This window comes from Mus pahari, chromosome 7, assembly GCF_900095145.1.
Source record: "Mus pahari chromosome 7, PAHARI_EIJ_v1.1, whole genome shotgun sequence".
Lineage (NCBI taxonomy): Eukaryota > Metazoa > Chordata > Mammalia > Rodentia > Muridae > Mus > Mus pahari.
The window spans coordinates 4336613-4362080 of record NC_034596.1 but is presented as its reverse complement, the minus strand read 5'-3'; the positions used below and the strand labels follow the sequence as shown (position 1 = coordinate 4362080).

Below are 25468 nucleotides of genomic sequence, written 5' to 3'. Positions count from 1 at the left end.
CCTCCTCCTCTTCCTCCTCCTCCTCCTCCTTCTCCTCCTCCTCATCCTTCCCATTGGACCACTGTTACTTGAAGAGGCTAGTTGGTCACCCCTCATCCTGTTTTTTGAGCCTTCCTGGCTCCAGGAAGGGACTCAGACAGCTAACTGACAGAAGCCTCTAGGGTGGTTCATGCCTCTGAAGTCTTTGCTCCCTGAGGGGTCTAGAGCCAGCTGATGGTGAGCCCCAAGCCTGGAGGTACTAAGTCATCTGAACCCCGGCACATCCTCCTTCCCTGGTCTCCCACCCTCTCGCCCTCCCCCACTCCACAGTTCTCCTTCCCACCTGCCCTTCACCCCTCTCCCCTATCAACCTCCCCTGCCAGGCTTACTCCCACTGAGAACCCTGTGCTCCGGACCTAGACCAGCACAAAGCGAGCCACCTTGCCTTCCAGGGCTCCGGCTGCTGATTATGAAGACGGCCCCTCCCTTTCCAGAAACACCTTTAACCCCAGAACACGGCAGTGGTGAGGCTGTCTCGCCAGAACACACTGCCCAGACTGGAGTGACAAGACCTAGTGACAGCTGATGAGGGAGCAGGCGGCAGAGGTGGAGGGAGCAGTAACTCTGGGGTCCCCGTGAAGTTCACAGATGTCTCCTCCTCTGTACATGCTAAGCACAGGCTGTTGGGTCTCCCTTAGGTACACTGGCCTCTGTGCCTCCCTTCAGGGGAAAAGGTTGGCACGAAGGCTGCCTCAGGTGCTGGGGGCCTCCTGATAGCAACATAGCACACGAGGTAAATTATGAGCTAGTCCGGAGTCACAGCTCAGGCAGGAAGTATGGCGCACAGAGATCTGGGAATTTATTCTGTATTCAGTGCCTGCCTTTCCCACGGGGAACTGAACACAGAGAAAGGCTCTCTATTGATAACCTGAGCAGAGGGACTCGGGGCCTCTCAGGGCCGCAGCCCCGACTATCTCCGACTGGGGGCGATTGGAGGGTCTGAGAGCAATGTTGCTCTCCTTCTGTAGCATTGCTTTCTAGTGGGAATTCTGAGACAGCAGGCTCAGCACGGGAGAGCGCTTCTCTCCTCATCTAACCCTCAGGGACACGTGCAGACTCCGCCCTGCCTCCCTACCCGAGCATCTTGACAGTCTATTTTCACGTCTGTCTCCCCCACCCAACTGTAAATGACTTTAGAACACCCCCGCCTCTGGCCAATTTAGCAACTTTATGTGATATGTAAAAAAAGGTATCCTTTTCTCAAGACCCTTGCCTGCTACCTCCCCGAAAACTGTGAGAGTAATTCACAAACCCTGAGGACTCTGAGGTGAATTACGCCCCCCTGAAGCCGTACAGTGTGACTCGACTGACCTCTGAGCTGTAACCCCCGGGGGCTATGGCGACTAGTTCCCTCCAGAATACGCTTCTAAGCTCAGTATGCATGCTGACCTATCTAATCTTTACATCTTGGAAATGGGGGTTATCATGACCCCCATCTACAGATGAAGCTATGGCTCAGAAACATGACATGACTATCCTGTATTTATCCCACCAGTCAAGGACAAAGTAGAAACGGAAATGAAACATCCTTTATCCCAAAGCCTAGATTTTAACTTGTATTTACCTTATACCTCACTGTTTGGTTCTGGGATTAGCTATGGGGGTGTTCAGCATGGCTTTGTCCCATGTGACACCACAAAGGGGCCCGACTCCATCCCTGATATATACGTTTTGAATGGATGGATAGAGATATCCTCATAGAAGCCCGGAGTGGCCAGTCATGAGAACCCCAATCACCCCCCAAGGACACCTGGCCTGTTAACTCTTCCACACGAGGCCCTTCAGCTGAGCTCTACCCTCCTCCAGGCCAGGTCAGCCTCTTCATGGTCTCAGCCTTCCTGAGTAGCTGCCTCATTTCTGCTGCTTCCTGGCCATGCTTCACAATGCAACACAGGTATCTTAGTGAATTCTATCCGGTTCTCTGCTCAAATCCTCCAGAGGTCCTCTTGGCAAGCCACTCATGGCTTCGGCCCTCTTCACCAATCAGCTCCTCAGGACCTCTGTGTAACAGTCGCTGTTCTTGCTCCAGCTGACGTCCCCATCCTGCCTCTTGCCCCAGAAGCCCCTTTGAACCCCACACAGAACCCCCAGACCAGATGCCAGCCTAAGGCTCGCCTGATCCCTCTGGTACCCATTCTCTCCATCCTGGGAGGGACTCCTGGAAAGAGAACTGGTGTGTAATCCGTGAGTACCCCAGTTGGGAGTGTGCGATGAGATCACACCCAAGCTACCAGAGATCGCTCTGCCCAACTCCACCTGGCCCACATGTCCCTCATCCCTGTTGATTGACACAGATGTTCTCCCACAATCCAGTGGGGGGCTGCCTATGGGGAATTATAAGGTCATCCTCAGAGTTCTCCACCTACTCTTTCAGAACCCCTGCAGCTTCACCCCGAAATCTCTATAGCAAGCTGTGGAAAATACGCGTCTGTGCTTTTCAGAGAATCCTGGGAAGTCAGAGGAAATTCGCATGGAATCGGCAAGAGCTGGTTCTCATAGCCAGGAGTGGACAGATGTCCAGAGAATCACACCCCAGCACTCAACTAGGAGCCACCAGAACTCCATGACTCCAACTAGTGCCCTAGGGCAGGTGGCAGCTGAAGCCCCTGTTGACAGGAACCAATTAGCGGCACCCTGCAGGCATCTCTTACCACTCTGAGTCAATGAGAGAAGCTCTGACAGGAGGTTCCATACAGCCATGAGAGCTCCTCAAGAGACCTTAGCCAAGCTGCCTCTGCAGACAGTGCGTTTTCTCCACAGCCTTCCTTTCTGGCCAAGCCCGGCTTTGCCAAGCTACCGCTGGGTTGTGACTTGGAGCACTGGAGGAAGGGACCGGGAGCGTATTCCGTTTCCTAGGAAGAGCTTGATCTTACCCAGCAGGAGTTCAAGGGCCCTGCTAACTCTAATTCTATGAGGATCATTGACTTCTGGGAGAAGGGAAGAGCAACAGTATGCCACTGAGCCCCAAGGCTCTTATAGGCCATCTGCCCAGATCTCAGCGTCTAGATGTAGCCAACGCCTAAGTGAAGACCCCACTTGCTCCCCCTCAGCATCACTATCGCACCCTCCTGAACTAGCTGAACTGCCCATCCCTAGAAAAAAAAGGGACACATTTTGTGAGTCACCGGATACCCTGCAGTGAGAAGTCCCCTGCAAAGCAGACATCCCATCTGTTTGTTCCTTGCTGTATTCCCAGCATTGGCACATAGTCGTCCTCAGTAAACACTTGTTGAATGCAGGAGTGCATGCACAGATGACTGTGCAGACAGAGGGATGGGATCAGGGCTACCCACAGAAGCAGAGGTGGCCACTAGGCTAAAGCATCGAGGCAAACGTTGCCCTCAAGTCGTTGCAATCATCCACTTCTGTCGGTTTCTCTAACTTCACGCTAATGCTCTGCCCTCGCTTTCCCCGCTTGGCTGAGTACTCTTTGCATTCTCCTTTGCATGGGTCTCTGCCCTATGCTGAGCCACACCATGAACACAGCAAAGTTCTGTGTTCTTTCTTCTCCTAAGGTGCCATCGAGGAGGCTGTAGAAAAGGAGATAAGCCCCTGGGCCACTAAGACCTTAGATGTTTCTGGCCACTGGGCAATGGGTTCACCAGTTATCCTTGGGATTCCACAGCCTCTCCCAGTGTCTTCCCTTCCTCCCGAGGGCCCAACATCCCCTCTGCAACTCAAGGGTAGCCTAACCAGACCTGGCTGGCTCCAGACTCCTTAGGACTTACCTTGCCTCGTCTCAGATCCTCTTCTCCTCTGACCCCACCCCCATCCCCCTGGTCCCACCAGCCAGCCCTACCCCATGCCTCTAAGCTGTCTAGATCCAGCCACCTACCGCCAACCCACCCCCACCCCAGGACAACCCCCTCCTTTGCTGTGCTCTAGAGACTCCAAGCTTCGTGTACTCAAGTGAACCCTAAACTTTCCCGGGCTGTTGCACCTGCTATGCCTCTAAGGAGAGTGTCCAGGAAACAGCAAAAGGTGGTCGTTTAAATGCTCAATTTTTTGTAAGCACAGCTTGATTCTGGTTCTGTGGCTCACTAGCTGTGAGAGCTTAGAGGAGTTCTTTTCTCTGGAAGCTTCGTTTTCCTACAGACCTTAGGGTTAACCCTGAGGGATAAAGGAGATAAGACAATGGCTTGTCTCGAAAGGAGATACAGGAAGAAAACATGCCTCCTATGCGAGGCTCTTCTAAGGCCAGTATACAGACGAACGTCCAGGTTGCATGACGCAAGTGTCATTCTAGATGGCCTCTTTCTTTCATTGGGGCTTTTCACAACGGAGCCCTGCCCTCTAGCAGCCTGGGGCCCCAGCCCATACGGGCGGCCAGGGATTGCGCAGGCGCACTATGCAGCGCAGGCGTGTCTTAGCCCCTCCTGGGTGACAGTGAGGCACCGCCCACCCCGCCCCTGGCGCCGCCGTCACGTGCTGCAAGTCCCACCCGGAGGTTCCCGCGCTCCGAGGTAGCGCGTCTGCGAGTTCCTATTTGCATATGCGCACGCCAGATATTTATATCTTCTCCTCAGCCAGTCCAAGTTATTGATGTCTTAAAGTGACTTTAATCTGAGCCTTCTCTTCTTCAAATGGGCTTTTGATTTCCGGAGTGATATTATACATGGCTGTAAGCTATTGACTGAGCGATTGCGTTGTGTTCTCAATGTGCTGATGCTGGGAATCTGCGATATAAATAAACTTCCTCTGGTAGAATCATTATAAAGCACAAGCAGCAGAAATTTATGGAAAGAACAGATTAAATGCTTAGACTTAAATTCTTCAGCGTGCGCCTTGCCCTAAACTGCTGTGTCTGGAATTTGGGCTGCTGATTCAGGTGGAAAAAATCAAACGGACACATCGCTTGTCGGTGCATTTTCACTATGATCTATTGTGTTGCCAAAAGAGAAAGCTCAAAAGCTGCCATTGATAATCCTGGTTAAAACTTGGAGCATAAATTATTAAGACATGTAGTTTCTTTTCGGAGTGGTTGGGGACTGGGGCGGTAGCGCAGTAAAGAAATACAACATCAATATGTGCTTATGCATTGTAATGCGGGACATTTTTATGCCCATAATAAAACATTCCGCCTACAACTATGTTTATGAAAGCAACAGATAAGAAGATCCATAATGCCACTTAATAGAGTTAATCACCTCCCATCGGAACGTTTTAAAAGGCTTTTTATTGCACGTTGAAAAGCTCTGACCATAATTAATACCCGGCACACTGTCAGGTGCCAGTCAGAGAACTGGAAGCAGGAAGGGAACTTCACAGCGCCTTGGGCTGAGAGGATTCTCCAGACAGCTTCCAGCCGTCTATGCTCCCAGGTTTTAAGTCAGGAGGCCAGCCTCCAGGGCTAGGCTGTGTCAAGCCCTGTTCTCTCTGTGGAGCAGAGACCTTTGAATTTTAAGTTGTGGGCCCTAGATATAAATTCAGCTTTTTGTTCTTAAGGTTTCTAAGGTTTGGACTGGTCTGAACTCTTGACAGTAGTTCCCCAAATTACCTTCCTAGGGGTCCTGAGATTCTAAGTAAGGTAGCCTCCTCATTGTTCAAAGATGGCCTGGACAGCTAATAACTACAGAAGTTGACACATGGCACTCAGCACTCCTCAGAGGTGGCCTGTCTTTGGTCAAGAGGTAGGTAAGATCAAGTCATACCTCAGGCCCATTGGGAGGGTCCCCAGCCAACCAGCCTGCAGGCTCTGGAGGTGAGAACTTCCCTTCCCTTCCCTTCTAGAGGAGGGACCCTATCTCCTTTGTCCCTTTTCACTTAACAGCTGAGAAACTGGAGGCAGCCAATCCCAACAGCCCAGAAAAGCTGAAGAGGTGAAGGGGTCAGCCTAAAATAATTCAAGAATAGAATTGCCCTTTCAAACTGGATTTAAGCCAGCCAGAGAAAATAAAGAGGAGGGAGAGAGTACCCACAGAGGCGTGGGCCTTCCCAGAGGCTGGACCACTGACGGGTGGTAAAGCTGGACCAAGCTGGTCCCCTGGAAAGTCACTTCCTGTGTGTAAAGGCTGCTTTCTTCATGGAAACTGTTGAGCCAACAAGAACTGAGAATGAATGACCTGTGAGATCAACAAGGCTGAGTTGTCTTGCAGCCTAGCATGGTGGACCCTCCTTCTGCTCAAGAAGCACAGAATGTCTTAGTTAGGGTTTCTACCCCATGACCATGTTAACTCTTATAAAGGAAAGCATTTAATCGGGGCTGGTTTATCCTTTCAGAGGTTTGGTACATTATCATCATGGTACATGATGGCATGGTACCACAGAGGCAGACATGGTGTTGGAGTAGTAGCTTAAGAGTTCTACATCTGGATCTCCGGGAAGAGAATTAAACACACTAGCTGTGGCTTAAGCTTCTAAGACCTCAAAGCCCACCCCTAGTGACACACTTCCTCCAACAAGGCCACACCTCCCAATTGTACCAATCCCTATGAGCCTATGGGGCCAGTTCTCATTCAAACCACCATAGAGGTCTTGTCAGGGGTGGATGAGTGGGTCACAGGGATCCAGAAAGGTTGCTGAACCACAGGTCTTTGCTGACGCAGAACCATACTTGAATTCTGAGCTGAGTTCTGCTTTCTACTGAGACATTAGTTACAGAGATCCTATCCAGGCTAAATGGGTTGAGAGTGCTGTCTCTCCCTGACCCAAGCCCTGTGGCCTATCTGTTCTCTCCTAACATACCAGAATAGAGTCAGCCCACACCGTGCCCTCCCCAGGTTATATGAATGAGAAGAGCTAAGAAGGCGCTGAGGCGTGGTGAGATGAAGTGCGTGCTCCCACCTGTCAGTCATCAGGAAAGTATTAAACACCTACTGTGCGTCGAGCAAGACAGACTCCTGTCTTTCGGAATCTTACCTTTCAATGTCCTGAAGTCTTCCAAAGACGTGTGGCCTCCACCTGGATCTGGAGAAATAAGAAATTGTGTGTGACATTCCAGAGCTATGCAAAGCAGACTGATCTAGGATCTCCAAAGGCCAGGACACACAAGACTCAAGTAGCTTTAGATTCACCTGGTAGCTCTCCCACCTGCCCAGCTCTCCCCACCTCGGGCGGCACTGGGGGTATGTGCAGAGGTGTGCCACCTCAGATGGAGAAGTAGATGTGCAGCAGAACACCAGGCTGTGATCCCGACAAGACCATGTTTTCTTCTGAAGCGTGTCCCCCGCTGAGACAAATGAGCTCTAGGATACCATCACGCAGACAACATGAGTGGGACACGCTGTCCAAGCAGGACAAGTGCCTAGCTACTTGACAGCCCACCCAGACTGGCACTGAGCTAAAGCCAGCCAGTCCTTGTCCTCACTGCAGCTTTTAGGTACCCATCCCTACCTTAGCTGGTCTCTCTGACCACAGTCTGGTAGCCTTGGCATGTCCATTGGGCATTCGTTCTTGCTCCTCCCCTCACCCGTACCCGTGAGTGAGCAGTGGGGTGCGCGTGCCTGGGGGAAGATACTGATGTGGACAGAGCCCAGTTCAGTGTTGTTCTCTAGGACTTAGGAAATGAGTTTGCTAATAGATATGTCATCCTGGGAGGTCATGATACCACTTGTCATTAACCCAGGCCCCCTGCCTGGAGTTCTCACCAAGAAATTGTAGGTGGCTGCTTGCAGGCAAGTGAGTGATTTGCAGGACCACAAGAATATTTGCATAAACATATGTATGAGAGTGTGTATTTATTTGCATTCATTTGCATGAATTTCTGCCTCTTGGAGCTGTCGAGCTGTCATTCCTTAATTTTATTTTATTTTATTTTTTCAGTAAATGTCTTTGCACTCTGGGAGCAGCTCTGGACACTTGGGGAGTGAAAATAAAAAAGTCAAAACCAACAGCCGTTCATAAGCCATGAAAGCAGAGGTTCTAATTTCGTTGTTTATTAGAAACCCCCGAGGAGCTCTTAGAAAGCCTGTGGAGCTGGGGAAGTGGCACAGGGTAAAGCACTTGCTGTGCAAGCCTGAGGACCAGAGTTCAAATCCACAGAACTCATTTAAAAGTCCAGATGGGTGTGGCACCCCACCGGTGATTCCACAGCAAGGGAGAACGGGACAGGGAATCCCCTAAACAAGCTGGCTAGTCAAACTAGCCAGACGCTGAGCTCTGGACTGATGGTAAATATTAATTAAGTAGTTTCTATACTAACTTAAGATCATTTAGTTCCCAAATGAAAACACCAACCTTTTATATTTATAATAAGCTTTAAAAGCACTAGAGCTGGACAGATATCAACCCTCTGTGCTATTTTTGTCTACTTCCCTGGAGCTTTTGATGTAGACCAGGTTGGTCTACATAGCGATCAACTCACAGAGATCCTCCCATGTTCTGGAATTAAAGGTGTGGACAGCCACACCCAGCATCAGTCATTTTTTAAGTTTCCGGGTGAGTCTCATGCCCAGGTCCATCTTGGGCCATGCCTCTGAGAACACTGGCTCCCCCCCCCCTCTTTATTTCCCATGCCATGGGTCAGTCTGTGTTTTCCCTCTCACACAGGTCCCAGCTCAGAGTGATGCTTTATAAAAGCTGTGCAACCTGTATATACCCTAGCTCATCTTTCCAGCATTTGGGTTTGAACACAGGTAGTCCCCTCTACTATGTTCATGCTCTGACCACCCTCAGCTAATTGGGCACAGTGGCCAGGGCCTATGCATCTAGCCCGCCCTATGTAGAGGCCCTCAGAGCTGTGCACATAGGTATGTGTACAAGCCCAGGCTCTCTGACACCGGCTGGCAACTATTAAGTAACTATAACCCAGGCATGTGTAAAAGGTAGATCTGTGAATTCAGTATCTAGAGTTTGGTAAGTTCAGCTTCCTAAGAAAAGCTGATGGCCAAGCTAGAGGCCTGCAGGAAAATGAGCAGGGCAGAAAGAGCTATGGTTAAATCCAATATTAATGGGAAACCATACCAGGCTAAGGAAATTGATCCAGAGGGTCCAAGGGCACAGGCTGTATACCCAAATGGCCTCCTCCTTGTGCCTGGGGTCTTTAACAGTAGGTTGCCACTTGAAGCAAACCATCTACAGCTGTGTCCAGAATGGCTTTGGTGACCAATGACTGCAGATAGACAGTAAAAAGTCAGCATTCCCACCCACCAGCACTTGCCCAGAAGACAGAAATGGATAGAAGACAGGATTGACATGGGGAAAAGGGCAACATCAACATTGGGAGAGCGAGGGAGTGTCAATACAGCCCCTTGCTGATCTTTCCAACCCCAGCTACCTTAGCACATGATTTAAAAAAAAAAAAAAAAAACACTGTAGATTGTGGCCAGTATGATGGGTGGGATGGGTGAGCTGGCACACACACTGAGTTGGTCCATCCCCAGCCAATGAGGCACCGGTTCTTCTACCGTTGAGATCTCCCGCCGGCTAGAGTGCCCTACAGGGCCTGAGACACAGGAGACACAACTCCACTTTCTTCTTTGTGCTTAATTAATAAGGTCCCCTGATTTTCCTGGGACAACAGCAGACATAACTTATATGCTATAAAAAGACTGTTAGTTTTGTGAGAGACTAGAAAAGACCCCAGGTTTTCACCTCCTGAGTGGTCAGAGTGCAGGTGTGGTTCCCAGTCCTGCCCTGCCTACAGACAGCAAGAGAGGTGGACTGGCATGGAGACTCAGGGATAGACAGTCTCCTAGGAGACTGTGGAGGACACAGGTGGGCAGGAAAGGGTCCTTAGGACTCAGCCACATACACACACACACACACACACACACACACACACAGACACACTCCCCTTCTATCTCCCAATCCCAGTTTGCTGGGCTGCTGTGAATTCCCTGTCCGTGGCATCTGGAGTTGCCATTAGCCCCTGGCATCCAGGGTTTCTGTGTCATTTCCCTGTTTACTTGGGGACTTGAACTGATTGTACTCTCAGTTCTGGTTCACTAATTCTTGCAAATCCTTTAAAACTATTGATTTATTTGCTGGGATGGTAGCTGTCAGAATGCTTTGGAAATAATGACTTGGGCTAAAGCAGATGGAAGAGACCCGTGGAAGAATTTGCCTTTTCTTCTGTCTCTCCTCTGCTTGCCCTCTCCCCATCTCTGAGCTGTCTTGGCAGCTATACTATTACTGGAATAGGTGGCTGGCTTTCCCAAACCTAAGTGGCCAGATATTTGAGGAACCAGATCCTCACAAAAGATTCTAACAAAATGAAGGTTTGTGAGACATAGTATGAGAATTTAAATTCTGAAGCTGTGTCCCTGCTTGTTGGGCTGTCTGTCCCTTAGGTGGGGATACTATTTCCCCATCCAGGTCTTTGTCGCTCTTCTATTTCTAACCTATTCTTGAGGTCTGCACCTACTCTCAATGCATGCAGCTGTGTTGGAATCGAGGAGACAGGCAGATGAGGGGATTAGCAAGAGGGACAGTGTGTTTAACAACGACTGAGGAGCCCAGGCACATGAAGGGGGGAAGCAGCATTCCTTACAGGCCTCCTCTGCCCAAGGTTGCTATCCAGCCACTGTGTCCCAGGCAGGAGAAACAGATTGCCTGCTTTCAGCTCTGACCAGGAGCCCAGTATCTCCATCCAGGAGCTGTGCTGTACTAGAGGATGTGGTGGCTATACCAACTCCCAAAAGATGGAGTTGGGGAAAGATGTTAATACTTGCTAGAGAAGGAGACAGAAGTGATGGACTCCTCAACCCCCTGGGACAAAGCTCTACACCAAATCTGGAAGTCCTCTGCCTCTGCTTCCTGAAGAGTCCCCTTCTGTAGCCTCAGAGTCCAAACCAGGTTCCTTCCTCACCGCTCTCTCGTGTTGCTGGCAGGAGTCACTACTGGAAGATGGTCCATCTCTTCAGATATACAGCTTCCAGTTCCCCCACTATCTGTGCCCAGGGTCATCTATGGAACTTCTTAATTCCATCTCTAGGCTTAAGATCTATGGGCTCCTGGGGCTCTGAAGAGGGTTCAGTAGTTAAGAGTACTCACTGCTCTTAAAGAGACTCAAGCTCAGTTCCTAGAACCCAGACGTTGGGTAATTCATAACCACCTGTACATCAACTCCAGAATATCTGACACTCTCTGAACTTAACCTTTTCATAGCCACCTGTACTTCCAACTCCAGAATATCTGACACTCTCTGGACTTACTGGACACCTGCACTCATGTATGTACATATGTATGTACACACACACACACTTAAACATTTAAAGATTTATAGGTTCCCTAACACAGCTTGTTTAACCTTTCCTGGGGACATCAACTTGTACCATGAGCCTCAATTCTTACCATCCCCATCACCAACTGTCCATATTTGGAATACAGTCATACATGGCCCTGGGTCTATGCACATGCAAGTCACTAAGAAAGTCCCCTCTCCTCTACCTGTAATAAGTTCCACTCTGAAGACCAAGCTAAGCCTCCCATCCTCTGTAACTGCACACATCCATTTGCATGCTTGTGTTCTGCCAGCATCCACAGGCCCTGCTGTAAGTAGCACGTCAGTATACCATTATTACCTCAGCTAGTAAGACTGCATGTCTGCAGTCAAAAGGATGCAGCCACAGAATCCAGCTCTGACAAAGGCACAAGGAAGGCGTTGGCTGAAGCCCAGGCGTTGGGCTGGGAATTAGGGGAAGCAGATCTAGATCAACCATAATGCCAGTCCTTTGGAGACCCCATAGTGACATACAATGGGCGATTTTGATGGTAGAACCTAGATTCCTTTTCCTCCAAAACCCAGCCCAGAACAGGCCCCATGAGTGCAACTCACTCAGGCCACGGTGAGTCAGCTGTGAGCATCACCCTGTGTGCCAGGGCTGTGGGCATTCTAAGCAAAGGCCGTAGCACTGAGGTACATCTTCATCTATCTCATGTACACTTAGCTTTCCATTTGACATAGGCAGCAGTTACTTCTTTGATTCCTGGCCACCCTTCCCTAGGTCACCTGCCCATAAAAGCCACCAATGACCTCATTGTCTCATGGAATACCATGGGCCCTTTCAAACTGTGGAGTCTTCTCAGTTTACACTACAGCCACCTGGGGAGCTTCTGCTTTGCTTTCCCATGAGTCTTTACTAGACAGGCACCCCACTATGGGGCCTCCCTTGTACCCTCAGACAGAACCAGCTGTCTCCTTCCCCGCTCAGTAAACCTGGCACTGCCCCAGGGATGCATATATGATCATTCATTCACTCAAGTCCCTGGCATACGCCCAGTATCCTCAGTATCAGCACACAGGAGACGTGTTTCATGAAGACACCACTGGGTAGCTGTACCAAGTTCATGGAACTCGGAGTCTCAATCCGCCTCTGAAGGAGCTGTGAGTCCCCTGGCCTCATCCACAGCCCTGGATGTGTTCCAGGTTGTCCCAGGGTGCTCTCTAACCACCCTAGCTGTCTACCTTCTGTCTGGACTACTGGGTCTGTGTCGCTCTCCAAGGTTCTGAACTTGGCTCTTTTCTCTTGACCCCAAATAACTGTCGTGACTTCTTAACTCCAGTCCCTCCAGTGAGGAACTATTCCCCCACCTCCCTATCCACACTCTCTATCAACCAGGGAGAAAGAAGTGTAAATTGTGAGTTAAGACAATGAAGGTCAAATAGTTTCATAAAGATGAGAGCATTTATGAGAAAATAAAAGTAAGGTCCCCGTCTCCATTCAACTTAATCCCTGGGACCATATCCAAGTCTCATACTCCATTTGTCACCAGGACCTGTGTCCTTTGAGACACTTTCCTCCCTTGCCACCAAGCTCTATTCTTAGCGAGGTCATATAAGGAGTATAGGGACCTCTACTTCGTAAGTCCCCACTGACTGCTGCTAGCCCCTCTGCCTCAGTCTCCCACCTGGTTCTTCCACTCTCTACATGCACACTTGCAATCCCCTCATAGCCTCCCGGTGTCCTGCTCATCTGTCAGTTCACTGCAGTGTAGTTCTTCTTCACACTCCAGGTAGTCACCCCAGAATCTCACCTCTCCTCTGTAGACTCCTTCACACCTCTATTCTTTGACCTCACATCTCACCCAGCTTCTCCCAACTTTTAGCCTTCTTCAAATGTCTCTTAACACAGAACCTTCATAACATTTTCCTCCTCTCATTTCAGAATATCACCTTCTCAGATTCCCTCCAAGCAGAAAAAGGAACCAAATGCTGGGGGGGGGGGTGCGCTCCTTTAATCTCAGCACTCGGGAGGCAGAGGTAGGTAGATCTCTGAGTTCAAGGCCAGCCTGGTCTACAGAGTGAGGTCCAGAACCGCAAAAGCCATACAAAGAAACCCTGTCTTGAAAAATCAAAAATCAAGGGGAGATAGAGAGAAGGAGGGAGCTCGGGAGCAAGCATCTTTAGTGAAGGCTGGAAGGTCTAACTGCTGCTAATATTAGGCTAGCCAGGTACTTCCCCTCTTTGTAGCCTCAGGATCTACCTAATCACCCTTTGGTGGAAGCCACCGTCTGGCCAGGGTCCCTGATCTGGATCTGGGTGGTTTGATTGTGGTGGTTTGAATGATAAATGTCTCCCATAGGTTTATATGTTGGAAGATGTGCTCTCAGGTTGGAGGTGCTATTTGAGAATATTATGGAAACTTTCAGGAGATAGAAATTTGCTGGTGGAAGAACATCACTGGAGATGGTCTTTTATAGCCTGGCTTCCCTTCTCTTCTCTTCTCTTCTCTTCTCTTCTCTTCTCTTCTCTTCTCTTCTCTTCTCTTCTCCCCTCCCCTCCCCTCTCCTCTCCTCTCCTCTTTCTCCTCATATCTTCCTTCTCCCTCTCTCCCTCCCTCCCTCTCCATCTCCCCCTCTCCCTCCCTCTCTCCCTCCCCTCCCCCTCCCTCCCCCTTTCTTTGCTTCCTATGTGCAGATAAAATGTGATCCGTCTGCTCCCTGACTGCCATAGCCACCTCACGCTCCAGCTGCCATACCTTGTCCACCATGATGGATTATAACCCCTCTGAAAAGCCTTTGGTCAGCGTATTCTATCACACCGACAGAGAGTGACTAATACAGCCCTCTGCCCTTGCCCTCCCCTAATTCTTTCCCAAACGAAGAATGCCCACCCTGATTCGTCCGGGCATGATCTGTTGATGCATGCAACTGGTTGTTGGATTACATTTGGGTAAACCTTGTCATCTAGGCAGCTAGAAGCTGAAGTGTAAAAAAAAAAAAAAAAAAAAGTATGGCTTCTCTCTAGCCACTGTGCCAAGGCCATAGGCTGCAACTATACCTCAGTGTCAGCTGAGGTAGTTAGTCCTTCCTACAGAGGTCATTTATGGCTCTTTTAAACAACTGGAGCAGAACAGAATAATTCGATCTCTTCCCAAAGATCTAAGTCATGAATGGAGCAGTGTTTTAGCAATATACATCACCCGAATTGTGGGACTACCACAGTTGTTATTAGCACAGTTGTTATTAGTTGTTATTATATCTCTTAGGCTTAGAGGGGGCTTCGTTTCTACAACCAATCCATCTGCTTCTACATAGCTAGACATTTCTACTCGTTCCATTTAACCATGTTTAAGGACATTCTGACTGATTCCCACACCTCTCCATGTGTTCTGTAGTCCACTTGAATTGTAATCACAAACACGTGCAAAACATAATACCATTTACTCCAGAACCACAGAGACTAGCCATTCAGATCACAGCCTGGAGAGGAGACAGGTAGACAGCAGGTAGAGTCCTCTAGGATGAAGCAACCCATGGTCTCTATCCGATACTGAGACATCACCAACATCTCATGGGAGCACCAGAGAGGGCACAGCACGGTGTAACGGAGATGACTCTCTTTGCGGCTCTTTAGAGGATGCTGCTAGAGCTCAGGCTTACGGGACTTGTGAGACCTTAAGTAGAAGAAATGACTTGGTTAAAAGAGCGGGACGTGCTGGTATAATCTCAGAGGGTAGGAATGTGCAGGGGTGATGGAGCTGTAAATAGAAGAGCAGACCCAGGAAGTCTCTGCGAGTCCTCAGAGAGAAGCTGAATAGTAAGGCCCGAGTCTCCTTCTCCAGAGGAGGAAAGAGTCCTCATGGTAGCAGACCGCAGTGACTCAGCAATGACATCAAGTTTTTCCAGCCAGACCCTCTCCAGGCACAGACTGATAATTCCTGAGCAATCCTGTAAGAGGAGCTGGCTCTGGGCACCTCGTGGACGGTGTGGCTGTACAAGGCATCCAATGGGAAGGCTGTTTGTGCAAAGCTCTCATTTGTCCCCATGGTGTCAGCACACATCCAGCGTCCCTGCTCCCAGATGAATTACCCTCTGGGTGTGCATGACACAGTCATCACTGGGCTTTCTCAGTGTATTTCCCAGCTGCTCTGAGTTTATAATGTTTTCCGGTCTTTTATCATGTATGTGTCATAAATACCAATGGGACCAGGGACATTTATCACCTCGCTGGCTTCCTGCTTGAGCTCTGAAAAAAAAAAAAAGTATTTGGCTATGCAACCTTTCTCAGGGCTCTGATTTAATGGGCTTCTCTGCAGCAAAGACACTGGAATTCTTTACCTTTTAATATTTGACACCCCCTTCTCTTTATTACCGCATCGGACAGCCCTTCTAGACCAGCTGGAACGAGCCCATTAGTCTGTGACAAATAACTTGTGTCATTTGGTGAAAAATATGCAGAAGTTTAGCTGCAGCTTCGTCTCCAGTCTTGGTTCTGTCTGTGGTCTCATTCTCCACTAAACAAGGCACGCAGCTCCAGGCAGACCCTCTTAGCATCCCCTGGTCCCTCGCATTCCTTGGAAGCTGGGTATATGGGGTTATTTCATTCTAACCAATTATAATGGAGCTGAAGATTGGAGTGGCTAGAGATACCCATAACTGGGTGGAAGAATTAGTCTGGGAGCATCAGTCACAACAGCTGAAAAGCATCTACTCACAGATTAATGGATTTTAAAATGGTATCTACTTACCATAGGATGTAAGTCGGGAGGAAATTCTGACATACGGCACAATGAAGACAAACCTTGAAGGCATTCAAGTAAAATAAGCCAATCCCTGGAGGAAAAATGTATATGGTTTCACTTACACAACGACGTCTCCAGGGGAATCAAAGTCATAGAGACAGAAGTGGGATGGTGGGCAGGGGCTGGTGGAGAGAGAGTGGGGGGGGGGGGGGGTGTTTCCTAGATACACAGTTCCAGCTTGGAAAGAAAGGCTAGCAAATGGTTGTAAAATGGTGTATGTGTGCTTACCAGCACTGAACTGTACACCTGAAAGATGGGCTTGGTGGAATGTTTGAACATTTTTTTTGAGATTTATTTATTTATTACATGTATGTGAGTACACTGTCGCTGTCTTCAGACACACCAGAAGAGGGCATCAGATCCCCATTGCAGATGGTTGTGAGCTACCATATGGTTGCTAGGAATTGAACTCAGGACCTCCGGGAGAGTAGTCAGTGCTCTTAACCGCTGAGCCATCTCTCTAGCCCATGTTTGCACATTTTAAAAAGTAACCTCACATCAAACTAACAAAGGGAAATCTGACGGAGGCAAGTGCTCCAAGTTCCTGAGCCCATCACTTATTCCCACCTTCTGAATCGAGTGGTTCTTGCGGAGCTAACCAGCAATTCTCAAACATCCTGGCTTATTTAGGCTGTGGTTCTGGTTAGGCAATGTGCAGGTTAGGTCAGGCTGATATGGGCAGAGGCTGGCTAGTCTACATGACAATCTGGGGTGGCTCACCTTTGCTCCCTGCTGCCTCTCATCCTCCAGCAGGCTATCCTCAGCAGGATCTCCAGAGGCAGCAAAAACAAGCAGATTCCCTTGATGCTGTGGCTGACACCCATACAAGGTCCTTTCTACTACATTCTATGCTCCAAAGCAAATTAAGGCCAGCCACAATTCAGTGACCTCTGCCTCTTGATAGTAGAGAATTTTTTTTCAATTTACTCTGTGGGTTGAACACATGTCAGGCCCTGAGCTGAGTGTTGCAGGTAAAAAATATAAATACAGTGTAGTCCAGTACAGGAGGCAGATATGTAAATAAATAATTACAAGGCACGGTTGGCTGTAAAGAAGGTAGCTCAGGATGCTGAAAGAACATGCATGGGGAAACAGGGCAGGGACTGTAGGAAGAAAGAGGCAAGGAGGCCTGGGACCAGATGATATCAGAATTGCCATGGAAAACCAATGGTGAGCAGCCAAATGAAGACTACGGAAGGCCTTGGGCAGAGAGGGTCACGTTTGAAGGCAGGATGCTGACTAGTTCACAGGGAAAGCTTCACTAGAGGGGGAAGTGGAAGAGAAGCTGAGGACCAAGGGCACCTTCCTGCCTTTGCTCACTCTGGAAGGGCTCATTTAACCAGAGGCCAGCGGCTGGATGCTGTGGGGAGCCAAGATGGCTTGGGAGAAAGCAGGCTGGAAACAGGGAAGCACCCTCTGGTCATGTGCTTTCTGCCTGGTGGTCTTATGGGAGAGGAATCCCTGATGTGCAGTGGGAGAAGCAAGGCATAGGGCAGCTAATTCTACAAGCATGGGGTGGGGCATTCCACTCAAAGCTAAGACCAAGAAATGCCCTAAGATGCCAGCCAGTAGCCATGGAGGCCAAAGCTATGGCCCTCTACGTGGGCTCAGGCTATCAGCCTCCTCAGTTATAGGGTACTGAGTCTTTCCTGGGGAGGGTCCAAGGTCCTCTGGCCCATTCTAAATTCTACAAATGCGGGGTGCTGCCAGAGACCCTGAACTTTTAGTCTAGATTCCCTCCAAACCCACAGCCCTCCCTATATCAGCCCCTCCTCTTCGGACTGTTTCCAAGAGATACCTCAAAATTTCAGAAGGGTTATTCTGCTCTGAGACAAGGGTGAGGAATCCAAGCATCTTTCACCCAGGACAGTAGATCCTGGCTTCCTCCTGCGGATCCAGGGTGTGTTCCTGACAAGTATAGACTGCGGTGCCCGCCGTCCCCACTGGCACGCTGCAGGCAGAGGCAAGCACATACCAACTGATCAATACTTGGAAGGCACTGGGCCTGCTGTGCAAAGGAATCCCCTGGTGCACACTTTCATAAATTGAAAAATTCTTCTGGAAGTGAATAATCGTCCCCAGCTATTACATCAGATTTCTGAGAAGGTGGGGATGTAGAGAACCGAAAGCATCCATGTGGAGAGACGACACCTCAGTCCCAGCCACCTACCTTGCCAGATTTGGGCCAGGGCTTAAGGTTCCTGGTGCAGCCAGCATTGCGGCTCGGACTGGGGCTATGGCTAGAGTCTTTTCCAGAACTTTGACCTGTAAGGAAAACCTTTGAAACATCAGGGCAGAGTAGGTCTCTGGCCCACTGTGGGATGTTGGCCTGGCCCCAGCATTAGCTAACTCCACAAGCACTCCAAGCTGGATCTGCTTTCCAACACAGTATGATGACCAGGGTGCGACACTGTTATCTTGTTCTACAGTAACTGGAGGCCCCACAGGCTGGGGTAACTCACCCAAGGCCACCTAACTGTCCTGTGACAAATCAAGGTTAAGAACTAGAACCCGGGAGCTAGAGAGACAGGTGGGTGGCTGAGAATACATACTAATCTTCCTGAGGATCTGAGTTCGGTTCCCAGCATCATGTCAGGGGGCTCACACTGCCTGGAACTTGCTGCTGGTGAGCTGATGCCTTCTTCTGGTCTCTGCAGGTACCCGTGCGCGCGTGCGTGCGCGCGCGCGCACACACACACACACACACACACACACACACACACACACACACTTCTACATTTTAATAATATTGTAAAGCTCTAAAAGTTTGTATCCCCCCCCCACACACACTCTCTCTCACCTCCACCCCTCTCTTTGCTCACAAATGAAGTAATCCACCAGGTTCACTCAGCTGCAGGCTCTATGAGTATCCAAGGGTCACAATTTACATGGGCCCTGCCTGGTCCCACAGATCCTCCCTGAGTCCCACGGGCTTATCTCCACCCCAGGCCTCTCACCGCTCCTTGCGCCTTACCGACTCTTTTTCTCCAAGCTTACCAACTCTTCCTCCCCTCCTTTCTCGGATATCCCTTGCTCCCTCCTATTACATCACAGCTGAGGCCTAAATGCCCTTCAGTCTCCAGTAAGCCACCTCTTCATCTTTCAGTGAGATCACGGAAGGGCTCCACCATCAACAGTAGTTTGAATCTACTTCAGTGACACCAGGCACAGTAGGTGCTGACCATCCACTACATCATTAACTCTCAACAAGCAAGGTTACTGGGAAACCAGTTCACCTTTTCAAGGCTATGTATCTCACAGAAGGCAGAGTCCAGCTTCACCCTCACACCTGTCTCCAAAACCAAGGTCTCTGGCTGTCGGGGGTCTTCCTGCCTCCCACTGCATTTCCTAAAACCCTCTCCTCCTTCCTCTATGTCAGATCACTGGAAAACAAGCCCAACCATGCCACTTTCTGCACACAGTCCCCGGCAGCCCCTTGGCACGGTTCTCAGGATGTAGTGTTACCTGCCAACTATGTGGTTCCTGTTGCTCTCCAGCTATAACCCTCCACACAGCCCCACACCCTCCAGCCTCATCTCTGGGCCCTGCTGCAGTTGGAAAGCCTGGCCAGAGTATTCCACGTGCAGAGCTGGAGACATTCTTCTATAGTGCAAGTCAGCCTAACACGTAGTCTCAGAGTCCATGGCTTAGCATGGCCTGTGGCTTGGGACAGTTCCATCACCTCAGTCCCCACATGCAGCATGTTTTCTGGGACCCATACCTTCATCGTTGGCAGAGCCCAAAGCCAATATACCTTTGTGAAGGAGGGCCTGCTGGACTGCCAAGACCCACTGATCCTATTGCCATCCCTTAGCGGGACTACATCAAGTGACCCCACTGGTCTCTGCAGACAGAAGTAGGAGCCTTGTTGACAGATATAAAGATAGAGGCTCAGAGAGGCATAGAGGACCTGCCACAGGCTGAGATGACCCCAGGGCCACCTGACTACCCTGTGACAAATCCAGAATAAGAACTAGGGCCAGGGGACGCTCAGCACTTAAGTGGTACTGACCCTACACTCAGGCTTGAGGTGGGGAACACCAGAGAGTAATTCTAGAAAATCGGCTTCACTGAACATAGACCCAGAGAGCTTGGGATGATGGTAAGAGGACTTATCTCTCATTGTCTCCCTTTACCTGTCTAATGACCGTCTAGGTCACCTGACACAAGGATCTAGGACTGTGATGTGATGTCCAGCCACTCTATGCAAAGGATAAGGAGTCCCGGATGCAGCCAGATGTGCTGGGGGTAGTGAGTGGTGTCCATTCAAAGGCCCAAACCTCAACAAAGGGGAAAGGATGCCTTAATTGAATAGGCTAGCTAGTGGGCTTCTCTTGCCTCCTCCCTTCTAGCCCTCGGGGTGGGTCTGGGAGAAGGTGTTGACCCAGGCCTGGAGCCCAAACACCTGTATTCTGTCTATGCCAGCCTCAGTGGCCAAGACTCCAGGCGAAGGTAGGTATACACTGGGGCAGGATAGAATCACCTGCCATTCCCAAGCCACTCCTTAAGACCTGCAGAGGCTGCCAACCAGCTTAAACCAGCTTGTCAAATGCACGGGCAAGGCAGGGCATCCTGGAAGGCCAGCCTAGAACATGGGACTGATGCAAAGAAACACCCCACCCAAGCCCATCCTACCCCTTGCTTACTTACTTACCCCAGAAGTCCGTGAAAGCGTGAGATGGAAGGAGGCACTTGCCAAGCCCTCGCTGGGCCCTTCTATTCTCTGTCTGCCCTACCCAGGAAACTTGTTCCATGCCACGGCTTGAGTGTCTAACAGAAGGGATGCTGTTTCTATGGTGCTTGTGGGTTTTGTTCCTCTGAACCATGTCCTGCCCATCCTGCATCACACAATGCCATGCTTTACTTGATACACTGGGACCACTGGCATTCGGAGACCTTATTCCATGGTTCTAGGATAGAGTCTTTTAAAAAAAAAAAAAGCTGTTTGTAGTAATGTATTTTCTGTTTCTGAGTGTCAGTATGGGAATCTTTCCCCAGCCTACTCCCCAGTCTTTCAGTATCTGGGTTTGATAATTTTTTGTTTTGTTTTGTTATTTTGCTTTTTTAAGTTGTTACTCCCTTGGTTATGTGGCCCCTCCCAGTGGCTGCTTGTTTTTGCTTATTTGTGACCTCTTTTGACTATCAGTGTTCAGCCAGCCTTGCCAAGAAAGAATATCAAGTATTTTCTATTTCTCTACTTCTTGAAAAAAAGATTAATTAAAAATAAAAATTAAAAACCTCTTAATGGGAACCTGGCCCTGTCTGTCTTCTCTATTCTGCAGAAATGTTGAAGGAATTGAACCAGCAACGCAGAGCGAAAGCGTTTACAGACCTGAAAATTGTTGTTGAAGGCAGAGAGTTTGAAGTCCACCAAAATGTTCTAGCTTCCTGCAGCTTGTATTTCAAGGACCTGATTCAAAGGTTTGCCTTCCTTCCAGCTGTGGTCGGGTCTGTTCCTTCGTAGGACGCTTTTGTGTCGCTTTTCTTCCCCCTCTCTTGCAGGTTCCTGAAGTGTGACTCCCTGTTACAGAGCCAGTAGCCATCTCTCCTCCCCCTCCCCAGTGCCCTCACACACACACACACACACACACACACACACTCACATACATACATGTATACACATACACACACACTCACATACATACATACATACATGTACACACACACACACACAGTCTCAGAGCAGCCACTGCCCTTGCTCCCACACACTGCCTCACTAGCCACCAGGGGCTAGCCCATAGTAGGATCCTCCCCACACCCCCAAACCCCACGTTCTTAGCAGATTGCAAGCCCTCCCTGAGACTAAGAGGACCATAGACTCCATTTTAAGGGACCATTACACACTACTCCATCCCTCAGGGTCCCCAGATCCATCACCGCCACTGTTGATGGTGACTGTAATGCCAGGAATGTATATTGAGCAGATAATCCCCACTGAGGGACACCAGGCACCCCAGGGACTGCTCTCCCCTAGCCTGAATCAGGGAGACGAGTGTGTAGGCCAAGCCTCATGCTTGAACACTAGGCACTGAGTGCAGACCAGGTGTGTCCTAAACACGGTCTCTCCGCCTTCACCCCCAGCTCAGCCCACCCTGGCTCCACCTGGCCATTTCTACCTGGATCAATCAGTGTTAATGGTGCCCGAGTATCTTTGCTTTTTCCATTTTGTTGACTTAAACAAGTAATTGTTTGGGGCTGTTTCATACCCTAGCAAAGCTGTCAGGGCCACCTGCTAGCTCCTTAGGGAGGGAGAGCAGCCGAGGGGCCAGTCCAGGGTAACGAACGCTCACACTTCTCTCACCCATCAGCAGATTAATGTCGCTGCTCATTTTGCCTTGCAGCCTCTCCGGGGCGGACGCTGAGCCTGGACAGAGCTCAGAATGGGAGACAGGACCTCTGCTTGCTTCCCAATGCTGTGTTTGGACTTGCCAACTAACCCCAGAGCGACTGTGTTTTGTTTCAGGATGGCACACTGGCTGGCATCTCCTTTCCTATCCCCTGTGTCCTTTGGCATAGAGCCAGGCCGCCGGCTGTGTGTGAGGTCCCACTCAGCCTTACTGGCCCTGTGCCACACAGGAGGGGCAGGCTCTTTGTGACATCCCATTTCCTGGACGACTCCGTCTCCTGCCCTCACGCTTAGGTTCTCTGGGTCTGAGGGCAAGGGTTAGAGGCATAAGTCTTGGGGAAAGAGGCATGTCCAGGGGCTTCTTCAGCCCAGGGGTTCTTTTTAGGAAATTCTGTGGAGCAGTGGCTAGCACCTGGCTGCAGGGACACAGCTAAGTAATCTGGGACCTTGGACGCTGATCCAGATGGGCTACAGAGCAGGTTAATGTAGAGCAGTGGTCCAGCTCTGGACTAAAAGTCTTTAACTACCTTTGAAGTTGAATCAGAGCCAAACTCTTAACACAGCAGGGAGGAGGACCCCAGTAGATGGGAACCTTCTTGGACAGGCAAAGGAGAAGAAAGTCCCTTCCAGACAAGGAGGGTAGGGACACAAACAGGTATGAACCCGGGGCAGGAATAGGTTGCCTCCCCAGAAGCACATATGAGCAGACCCTGACTCCCCACTGGCCTCCTGGACTTGCTATAAGGGTGAAGAGGGGGCCCACACACCTCAGTAGCCCTGCTGAGCTCCATCCAAGTAGCTTCTGGGAGAGAGAGCATCCATGGGAGCCAGCAGACCTGGGTCCTACACTTGACTCTCACTCATTCTAAGACTCCACTCTGGCCAAACCCTTGCTCCCAGGCCTCAGGCTCTAACATTTGTAAGCCAGATGTTGGTCAAGTGATGGCGACAGTCAGTGGATGGGCCAGACCAGCCTGGAGAGGCTTCACAAGTTTAATGCCAAAATGGGTGAAACAAAGGTGTCAAGGTCATAAAAGGGAAGAGAAGAGGTAAACAGTCCAGGGTGCGGGGTTAGCTGGGGAAGGTAGCCTATAGAACACATGGCATGGCATGATTTCAGGGCTTAAAGGGCACTCAAGTCTCCTAGGGGTAGGTAGACAAGGCAGATGGATCTGACCGAGTCAGGGCTGAGGTGCAGGGCCTTCCTCACGAATGGAGTACCTTCAGGAATCAAAGGAGAAACTGAAGGCTGTTTGTTTGTAGCCATTTTGAATTTCCTTTCTCTGTCTCGGCCGTGGGACACATTGTTACCATTGATACTGATGGCTGCCAACAAAGGCTTTGGAAGGAGGGAAGCAAAATCGCCACAGGAAGGCACTGCCTTTAGGAGCCACATGGCCCCAAATTCTTCAGGGTCAGAGAGCAGCTGATGTCACCATGTCATTTCAGCCCCCATCACACCAAGCCCTGGAATAGCTTCTCAGGGACAAAGTGGCCCAGGGGCTCCTTTTCAAGGACGGTCGTCTTGGGAGGTTGAGGAAGTAGGGCCAGTCTATGTCTCGGGCTTAGATGGGTCAATCCTGACCTGCCCCTTCTGAGTGTCGTCAGAGCAGGAGCTACCCACCCCTCTCTGTACCAGCACCCCAGACTTGGAAATTCAAGCTAAGTTCCTTTCTGCCACCAACCTAGGTCATGCGTCCACTGCTCAATCCCCATTCTCAGTGTGACTGCCTTTCCTGGAGCCATGGGAGGGGCATAGAGGAAGCTAAATCACTTGTTCATTCCTCTCTGCAAACAAGATGGGCCAGAGCCTGCCCAGAGACCTCAGAGACAAAGAAAGAATACATGGGCCAGAAAAGGGAGGCATGAAACACACACACACACACACACACACACACACACGCACACACGCACGCACGCACGCACGCACATGCACATGCACACACATATGCGCACACACATGCACACACATGCACATGCACACACATATGCGTACACACGCACGCACACAAATGCACACATACACACGCACACACACACACACACACATGCACACACAGTATCAGTATGAGACTGAGTAGAGACATCAGTCAGGTCCCTGCAACCTCCACTACTTGGCCACATTCCCAAGGCCCTACACTCTCCAGACTCTTTCCTCACATGCTTCCATAGATGAGCTAGTTCCTTTAAGCCATCCTTCACCACTTCCTTTCTTGACAAGATTGCCACCTGGTGACAAGAAGTTTTACAGATATGTTAGCTTGAGTAGCTTGTGCAGTCAGAATCCTCATTTTACAGGCGAAGATCTTGAAGCCTCGGACATTTAAGTGACATATACATATTGTCTGACATGGAAGCTTCCATTCTCTAACCTAGAAAACCAAACTGTGCTGTTTGTAGGCAAATTCAGTGGGGGAGGGAAGGGAAGTCTCTGAGCTGACACTGGGTACAAGTAGAGAGTGTGCGTGTGCGTGTGCGTGTGCGTGTGCGTGTGTGTGTGTGTGTGTGTGTGTGTGTGTGTGTGTGTGTGTGTGTAGTCTACATGTGATATTAGGAACACTGGCCACAAGGCCTACCAAGAAGAACGAGAGGCACTTTAAGACAGGTACTGTGTGCAGACCTGCAATGAGGCCTGGGGGTCAAAAAGCCCTTAGACATGAGTGAAGGAGACCAGCAGCAAGCCAGGGCAAACCTGAACCACAGGCCTGTTCCACCTGACCTTAGGTTGGCCAACCTGAGTTCCACAGGATGATCAGAAGGGAAACTGAAAGACAAGGAATGAGGGTGGTGCTTCTGGACAGTGAGGAGGGACAAAGGGCTGAGCCACTGCCCCAGGATGATGAATGGGGTACTCACCCTTCCCCTATGTGCTCACGTACTGGACCCTTTGGGTTGGAGTCCCAGGCCTAGAACCATATCCTACCCCTAGGCTGCACAGTCTGCCCTGGCTTTTCTTCTCTGGCCCATGAATCTTTCAAGATGCACAGGTGCCACGGAGACATCAATCAAGGCCAGTCACTTCCTCTCAATGGTTGTCTGGCCAGGTTACAGGCCACATCGTAGAGGCCATGACCAACTTTCTTAAAAGATGGCAGCCATGTCTTCTGTCCTCACCGACACTTCCAGAACCTGAGAAAAGCTGTCCCTCATCATAAAAAGAGGACAGACACCTGAGCAT

The 25468-nt window shown here is 50.0% G+C and overlaps 1 protein-coding gene across 2 annotated transcripts in view; it reads left to right on the top strand.

Moving 5' to 3' along the window:
- Klhl29 (kelch like family member 29) overlaps window positions 1-25468 on the top strand; it is a 303934-nt gene that overhangs the window by 260254 nt on the left and 18212 nt on the right. For both annotated transcript variants that reach the window (XM_021201749.2, XM_029540694.1), the window contains exon 6: window positions 21227-21365. In XM_021201749.2, the coding sequence (XP_021057408.1) occupies window positions 21227-21365 (139 nt within the window). The remainder of the gene's footprint in view (window positions 1-21226; window positions 21366-25468) is intronic.